Genomic DNA, 8,039 nt, shown 5'->3' with positions numbered 1-8,039 from the left:
TGGAAGCAAGGAGGCTGCCAGGAGCACAGTGAGCACAGGGGGCCTTAAGGCAACTGTGAACTTGGGACTCTGAGTGTGATAGTTAGCTCTCTGATTAGAGGACTAATGTGATCTTAGATCTGAACATGATCATTCTGGATTCCGTGTTGAAAATAAATGGAAGAGAGACAAGAGAGTGTGGGCAGAGGCCGGGAGCTCAGGAGAAACTGCAGCGACCCAGGCAGGAGGAGGATGGTGCTCTGTACCAGGATGGTAGCAGTAGAGGTGGTGCAATGTAGCCAGAATCCGATTCATTTTTGAAGACTTGCTGTCCAATTGTATGTGAAGGTTGGGAGAGAAACAAGTGTCAACGGTATTACTAACATTCTTTGTTTAGCAACTTCATCCAATTGCTTACCAACTGAAATGGGGACGTTTTGAGAAAATAGATTTGGGGTAGGGGCATCATGAGTTGTGTTTTGGACCTAAGTTTGAGATGTCTGGAAGAGTCCACATAGACAGGTGCACAGACATGTCTGGAGTAAATATGTGAGTGATCCGCATACAGATGGCCTTTAAAACCATGAGAGTGAGTGAGATCACCAAGTCAATGGGTGTAGGTAGAACTGAGGTCCCAGCTGAGCTGGGCTGACAGGATAGGGTCAGTGAGGGAGTTTGGAAAGGAGAATCCAGACAGGCAGGAGGAAAATGAGGGGAACGCTGTGTCCTGACAACCAGGAAAATGGTTTCACTGGAAAGAGGAACCAACCATTTCAGGTGAGAGCTGAGAAGGAGCCACATCATTTAGTGGTGGCCATTCATGACCTTTACAGGAGCAATTCCAGTGGAAAAGTGCAGCAAACATTGTAGCAGGGCTGGAAGAGGAGAGGAAAAATTGGAAAGAGTGAGTAGAGATAGCTGTTTGAAGGGCTTTGCTGGAAAGGAACGTGAAATGGAGCAGTTGAAGGAGTTAGTGGGGTGGAGATTTTTCTTGCGGAAGAGATGATACAACATCTGAATGATGGGAATGACCCACCACCCCTTATGAGGGAGAGGGAGAACTGCAGAGCAGTGCCTCGAGCAGGTGAGTACTGTGATCTAGTGAGCCCGTGCAGGGTGGGGGGACCCAGGGATTGCATGTGGGCCCGGGGGCAGTGTGCATACGGGGCACGCACGCTGGAGGGGACGTGTGCGGCCCGCACAGCCTGGGGAGCGTATGGGCGCAGGTGCAGGTAAGACAGTAAATTGACAATGTGAACTTGTGAAGACTTGTTCTGATTGCTTCTGTCTTCTCGGTGAAATAGAAATGAAAAGTCATCAGCCAAAAGAGAGAGAAGAAAGGTATGAAATGACCCCTTAGAGAACATATATGAACACTGGTTATTACTTTTTGAGACTGAGATGTAATTAACATGCAATGAATTGCACAAATTTAAAATGTACAATTTAAGTGTTAGCATATGTATACATGTCAAACCAGAAGCACATCAAGGTAACAAACACATCATCCCCCCATTTCTTGATGCCCCTCTGAAGTCCCTCCAAGCCCCTCCCCACCGACCTGTAGGTCTGCTTTCACTCAGCATTGAGACTTGTCCATGCTGTGTATATCAAATTAATTGCTTTTTTTTAAAATTGCTGAGTGGTATCTCATTGCATGGATGGTCACTTATCTATTTACCCGTTGATAGGCCTGTGGATTTCCAAGCCTGTTTCCAGCCTTGAGCTATTACAAATAAAGCTACTAGGAATGTTCATGTATGAGTCATCGTATGGACTTACTTTTTGCTTGGTCAATAACTAGGATTGCTAAGTACTTATTGTAATGTTTTCAGAACTGCCCAACTATTTCCCAAAGTAGTTATACCACTTTGCTTTCATATGTAAAAAGAGAGATTTCAAAAAGATTAAACCGTATAAAGCAGTGTAAAGGGGACTTGCTCTCCCCAGGCTCCTGGTTGTCGCTGAGTGAAGCACACCGCAGGAGGCTGGAGCAGGCCTGGGGCACGGCCCAGCACAGTACAGAGTGCCCAGGGGGACCCTGCTCTGCATTCCTCAGGGCATGCTAGTCATACCAGGACTAGAACCTTCTGCTCGTTTTTCTGGCCCTTTCCACTTTCTAAGGGGCTCCTTGAAGGCAGACACCATACAGCGATTCAACTGTAGTGCTCAGTACAGTGTGGGAAGGAAAACAGACACCAAAGCCAGAACACTGTGGGAGGAGGAGGGGAGAGAGTTACCTCCTCAGACCTTAATCCACTTATGCCATCAGTGTTCTGTTGGCAACAAGAGGGGCTCTACACCGCGGGGTATGAGGGGCATTACCGGCCACTTTCTGAGATCCACCATGCAATTTCCTTTGCTGTGAAACTTCAACCTCACAGATTACAGATGCCCTGTGGTTCAAAGAGCATTTCTCCTACCACTGCTGCGTTGAAAATAAAAATGCACTCGATTAAAAAGAAATTTTAATAAAGTTTTGAACCTAGAAACAAAAGGATCTGTTCACATGGGGCTTCATGCAATTCTTTCCTTTTTCTCTGAGACTTACAGTCAACTACATAAAATGGACTTGACTGGTTCTACTCCAAGTATCCACTTAAAGAGAAAACCTGGTGAGGCTTTGGCATGTGGATCCTGTAACCAGGTGCAGAAGTGGGTAGCATCTTGCCTGCAGCTCGAGAAGAGGGCCTTCACTATTCCCAGTGATGCTTAGTGCGGTGAGGGGGCAAAGGGGAAGGGATGTGTTCTCTCCAACTCTACTTTAGAACTTAGAACAGAAGAGAGGAACTATAATCACATGTAACTTCTTTTTCTATGTAACTATTATATTAAAAAATACCTAGATCATCTATCTATGCTGATTAATAATGCACATTTCTGTAATTCTGAAGCAATCTTACAATGAAAAAAAAAACAAAAAAACTAGGCTACAACTAACATTCACTTTATTCAATTTTGTTCTCTTGACTTAGAAGGCAACAAACCACCACATAAAAAAGGGAGCATTTTAGAATATATACACATAAAATTGGTCTGGGTATCTAAGGTGTTTGCTTTAATAGAAAATTGATGTCCCAAATAACTACGTGTTCTATTTACCCTCTAAGACAGTCATTCCTAGGCCTTACAGTCATTACATTTCCATTACGGTACTACTTTACTCTCATGACAGAACGAGGCACTCATACAAAACAGATGGGAATGAAAACAGATATACACTGTCCTAACTTTATTGTATCCATGCCAAACATATTGCTAGAGGTTTGAATGAAACCCTTACCTAAAGTGGTTGCTTTTATTTTTTTTTTTTTAAAGATTTTATTTATTTATTTGAGAGAGTGAGAATGAAAGAGAGAGAGAGCATATGAGAGGGAGGAGGGTCAGAGGGAGAAGCAGACTCCCTGCCGAGCAGGGAGCCCGATGCGGGACTCGATCCAGGGACTCCAGGATCATGACCTGAGCCGAAGGCAGTCGCTTAACCAACTGAGCCACCCAGGCGCCCCTAAAGTGGTTGCTTTTAAAAATGACACAGGGCAGTAAGAGGGAGAGAAGGAAACATGCCCAAATTAATAAGGAGATACAGACAGCCCAACCGAGGGAGTTAGAGAATCTCCACAAACGAGGTTTTTAATAATACTTTGGTGGCAAGACATTTTACTTTTGTCTCTTCTTGATGGGAACTGAGTAGGCAACATTCTAAAGGAGTCTTTTAAACATAATCATTTCATTTTACAATGTATAAAACTGGTCATTAGAGCTTAAAATACTCAATCCTGAAAGTGAGAAGAATAGGTAGCTAACTTGTGAAGTTGAAAAAAGTGCCAGTGTTAAGACTGGCGCTACATTCTCGTGTGTGTACGCACGCGCATGCGCGTGTGTTGGGGGGGTGTAAACACAATACAATGGAGAAATGTCCACTGCTTCTTTGTTTTAAAAAGTCATGAATTCAACCTAAATTCAAGAGTTACATTTTAATAATAGCATTTGCCAATACAGAAATGACATCTCTAAGACCAAATCATTTAAGAAAAAGTTATTCTCTATTACTTGAATAAGGGAAAGAAAAAAACACAAGATCCACAGTAATAACAGCTATATTAGATGTTGAAATAAAAAATTACTTTTTGTTTACATCTGGAATTGAGATGTCCAATTTCCACTGTTTCTCCAGCAAACAGGAAAAAAATCACCTAAAAACATGGAACTTTAAGGCTAGCTATACATAAACTTCACATTGGCATTTTCTTCAGTTTTCACCTCAACTATTAGTATTTAGTAGTTTAAAAATCAAACATAATTTGCTAATAAGGAACAACTGCACACTTCATACTATGACCATTTGATAAGTGGTCATGTGAAACTAACTCCCAAATGTTGATTTGTCTTCAATTTATAAAGTTAAAAATAAAGCAAAAAGGTCCTTCCTAATTAACTTCCTTGAAGACATGTAAAATGAAGCAAAACTATGCTATTTTATTAAAAAAAAAATCTACAGGAAGAAGGGCAGCAATATTAGGACTTTCTGAACTAGAGGTTTCAAATGTTTATAAGACTATTGGTTAATAATAAAATCCTGATGCTACCCATGTAAATATTATGCCAGCAAATGCTTTCCTTACGGAAGTATTCATCTGATCGTAAAGAGGACAAAGCACAACTGAAAACCAAGAGGAAATCCTTAAGTACAAGATAAAGTTATCACCAGTGAAATGGAGGGCAACTTTTGGCCATTCATACACATTCATATATAAGTTTGGTTTGGTTTTTTTTGTTTTTGTTTTTGTTTTTGTTTTTTTACAAAATATCTGGTAAGATTCATTTAAAATTCTGTAGAATAACAATTTTTAATCTTTTATGGTATCTGCCTAGAGCTCTTCCTGGTAAAACAGATAAATGTGTTCCAATGACTTTATATCAAGATCTACAAATTCTCTGAAAAATTAAAAAACAAATTTAAATTAATATAATCAAGTTATGTGACCAATTGATAATATTTTTCTCCCAAAGAGAACAATTTATATAGACACACACCACAACAGGTGGCATTACATTTTAAAATGCTCCTAATTTTTTAAAGTAGGACTAAATTTCTAAGTAAAGGCAGGGCTAGCAAAGACCTTATTTCAGATTACAAGAGAAAGGACTGCTACAAAGTGCCAAAAAGTGTAACACTGAACCCTAAGTCAAGCTTTTTTTTTTTGATACTGATGTTTTAAAGTAAAGTAATCACCACACTTTGGGAAAAATTGTTGAAATATAAAACAACCAGAACATGTTTGTTTTGGTAGCTTATGTTTGGCTGACTTTAATATTTAAAAAATCTTCAGATTAGACTCTATACATTTTAATACTATATGGAAACTCTTTAAGAGTTCCTGAAGACCTATGCTGTCCATTTTTCTCTGAGAATTTCTAGGTTATTATTCAAAAGCAAACACCACCCTTACAATATACCATTACCATTAAATACTTGGATCATGTGCCCAACTGTTCTATTTCTCTAGACTCCTTACTTGAAGCTTTGGTTATAAGGGGAAACCAGATTTATAAGTATTCAGTTTTCTGAGATTTTACAACACATTTCCAATGAAATACATTCTTCACTCCTACGTTAAAAGGCCAGCGCAAGCCAGCTTCCTTCTGGACAACTACAATCAAGTTGGTTTTATTTGTAGTTCAATTCTGTAAATAAAAAGCTCTGGAAACTTTGGGATTTACTCATGGAAAACTAGGAAAAATGTACTCCTTAATCCTCACCCAACGGTGCCCTAACCAGCAGGACCAGGTGTTCTAACCAGTCTTCTCTAACGCTGCTGGTCTAAGACCACAAACCATATCTACATTTAAGAAACATCTCAGTGTGTTCTAATTCCAGTATGATGCACTGTTGGTGATGTTACTTTGTAAGACTTGTGATCCTGCATGACTTCTGGCCACTGCTGCCAAAGAGGAGAAACAGAGCTGTGTGTGGAAAAGGGGGGCTGCAGGGAACGAATGAAAATGTTCTCGTGGACTTGTTTTCTCTAAACACAGACATGCCCCTAACAAGCACAAAATCCCAACCCTTAATGCTGATCACTAGGAATATTAAATTATCAAAATTAAAAATAATTTCCTCACCTAGCACAAGATACTATACAATATTATAAACACAGACATGTGAAAAAAATCAAGCAGTAGAAAATGTACAACAGCTTTGGTGCTATACAAAATAACTTCCAAAAACGATTGACAGTGAAGCACAGAGTTCATGTTCTCTTACCACAAACACTCCACTGCTGATTTCTACTTGTTTCCTTTCAAGTTCTTGGTGAGGTCTGAACAGCCAAGAAAGACAGAATGTACAGTTTACTTAATACGAACTGCTAGGAACACCATGATACTTGCGCTCCAAAAGACGTCATTAAAAAGTCTTGCCTTTGCACTATGGCTCTGTGGCACGTTTCCTGTCAAGATCACAGCAGGTCCAAAATAAAGTGACAACTAGATTTAATAAATTAATATACATTTTGTTTAAAGATGTACAATGCACATTCTGTTTAATCCAAGGTTTTAGGGTATCCAGGAACTTCTATTTACACATGTACAGATCTCAGACAGCTACGATGTCGGAAGAGCAGGAAGGGCAGCAGAGCCTCGCACTGCTGCTCTCTGAATGCTGAGAACACAAGTCAAATACAGTTAACTTAAAAACAATGCTGAGAGATCACTGGGAAAAATCTCCAAAGAGAGAAGTCCACAAAAAAGGACACGTAAAGGCAAGGGGAAGGTCAAGGTAGTTGAGACAACCACTTTATTCTTGGGACGACTGTGGAGGTGGTGGAGATGTGCCTTGTTTGCCAGATTTCCGTTCATAATTCACGAGGCGTTGGCCCACAAGGTATCTAGGTTGTAAAAACAGGGTGGTTACTCTTACATGATCTTACATATTTAAACATTCTTCCTAAGAGCAGCCAGTGATACAGTTTTTAAATGCAAATCAGATCATTCCCACTTAAAACCCTGCAACGGTTAGATCGGTAGAAGGGAGCTCGAGAATGAACACCTGGCAAGAGGCGCACAAGCAGGCACCTCACAGGGAGTTGTAGGCCGGTGGGAAAACAGGAGAACAGCAGATGTCAGAAGGTCGCAGATGCTGGGCAATGGAGCACGTGCTCTGGTCCGTATGTCAGGGGTTCTCACAAACTCACACACTTGGGAGGTAAGGCACAGTAAGCTTTTTCAGGGGATTTCTCTGGTAAAGATATTTTATAGAACAGCTTAGTGGATAGATCTGAAGAAAAACAGACTAGAATTATGGCCTTCAGAAAGCTAGGTAGGGAGGCAAGCGGACCGGAAAACCTCTAGCTATAGAGAAAAGGAAAAATCAAAGGCCAAAGTTTTCAATGAGGTCAAAGGGGAGATGGCAGAGAGGTGAGTGAATGCAAGGAACAGAAGGCAGGAGGTTGTGGCCCAAGAACAGAGCATTGTGTGTTCCTAACTCACACGCTATGATGAGAGGGAGGAAAGGGCCAAGGATGCAGCGCTGCAGAACTAGAACAGAAGTGACCATGCTGGAGTGACAAGATGTCGCATCACCAGGACGACAGCAGTCATTGTGGAGAAGCAGTGGTGTGCCTCACTAAATGGGGGGATTGGCTGCAGGTTGACCCTCAGAGGACAGTGGCTGACCAAGCTGAGGATGTCGCAAAGAGCTCCAGGAGGCCGGGGTGACAGGTACCCATTTGGAGTCAGCACTGCAGACTAAGGAGTGGCCTGTAAGTCCTTAGCCACCTGTGCAAGCAGGGGAGAGTGAAGCCAGCCCATGACAGGGTGGCCCGGGAGCTGGGTCTTTGAGACCCAGTTTACTCATCAATAAAGTAAGAACAACAGTACCATGTCCCATGATCACTGTAAGAAACAGAAAGCATACAAAGGCCATGGCAACAAAGGCCTGGCATGTGCTAAAGACTCAGGGTAGAAACTTTCACCATTACTTTTTCTACCTTGACTTTCACCTACCACTTTTCTGCCAACAAATACTAGCCTAATGAGGTATTTTGGCAGTTTATGCCAAG

The 8,039-nt window shown here is 41.3% G+C and overlaps 1 protein-coding gene across 1 annotated transcript in view; it reads right to left on the bottom strand.

The window, feature by feature from the left end:
- Positions 1-4,060: 4,060 nt before the first annotated feature.
- Positions 4,061-8,039, bottom strand: part of MARCHF6 (membrane associated ring-CH-type finger 6) — an 81,200-nt gene continuing 77,221 nt past the window's right edge. The window contains exon 26 of the mRNA XM_032415458.1: positions 4,061-6,866. Coding sequence (XP_032271349.1) covers positions 6,776-6,866 — 91 coding nt within the window. The 3' untranslated portion in view covers positions 4,061-6,775. The remainder of the gene's footprint in view (positions 6,867-8,039) is intronic.

Source organism: Phoca vitulina, unplaced genomic scaffold, assembly GCF_004348235.1.
Source record: "Phoca vitulina isolate PV1807 unplaced genomic scaffold, GSC_HSeal_1.0 scaffold17, whole genome shotgun sequence".
Classification (NCBI taxonomy): domain Eukaryota; kingdom Metazoa; phylum Chordata; class Mammalia; order Carnivora; family Phocidae; genus Phoca; species Phoca vitulina.
Note: the sequence above shows the minus strand (reverse complement) of the source record. Positions and strands in the feature narration are given on the sequence as shown.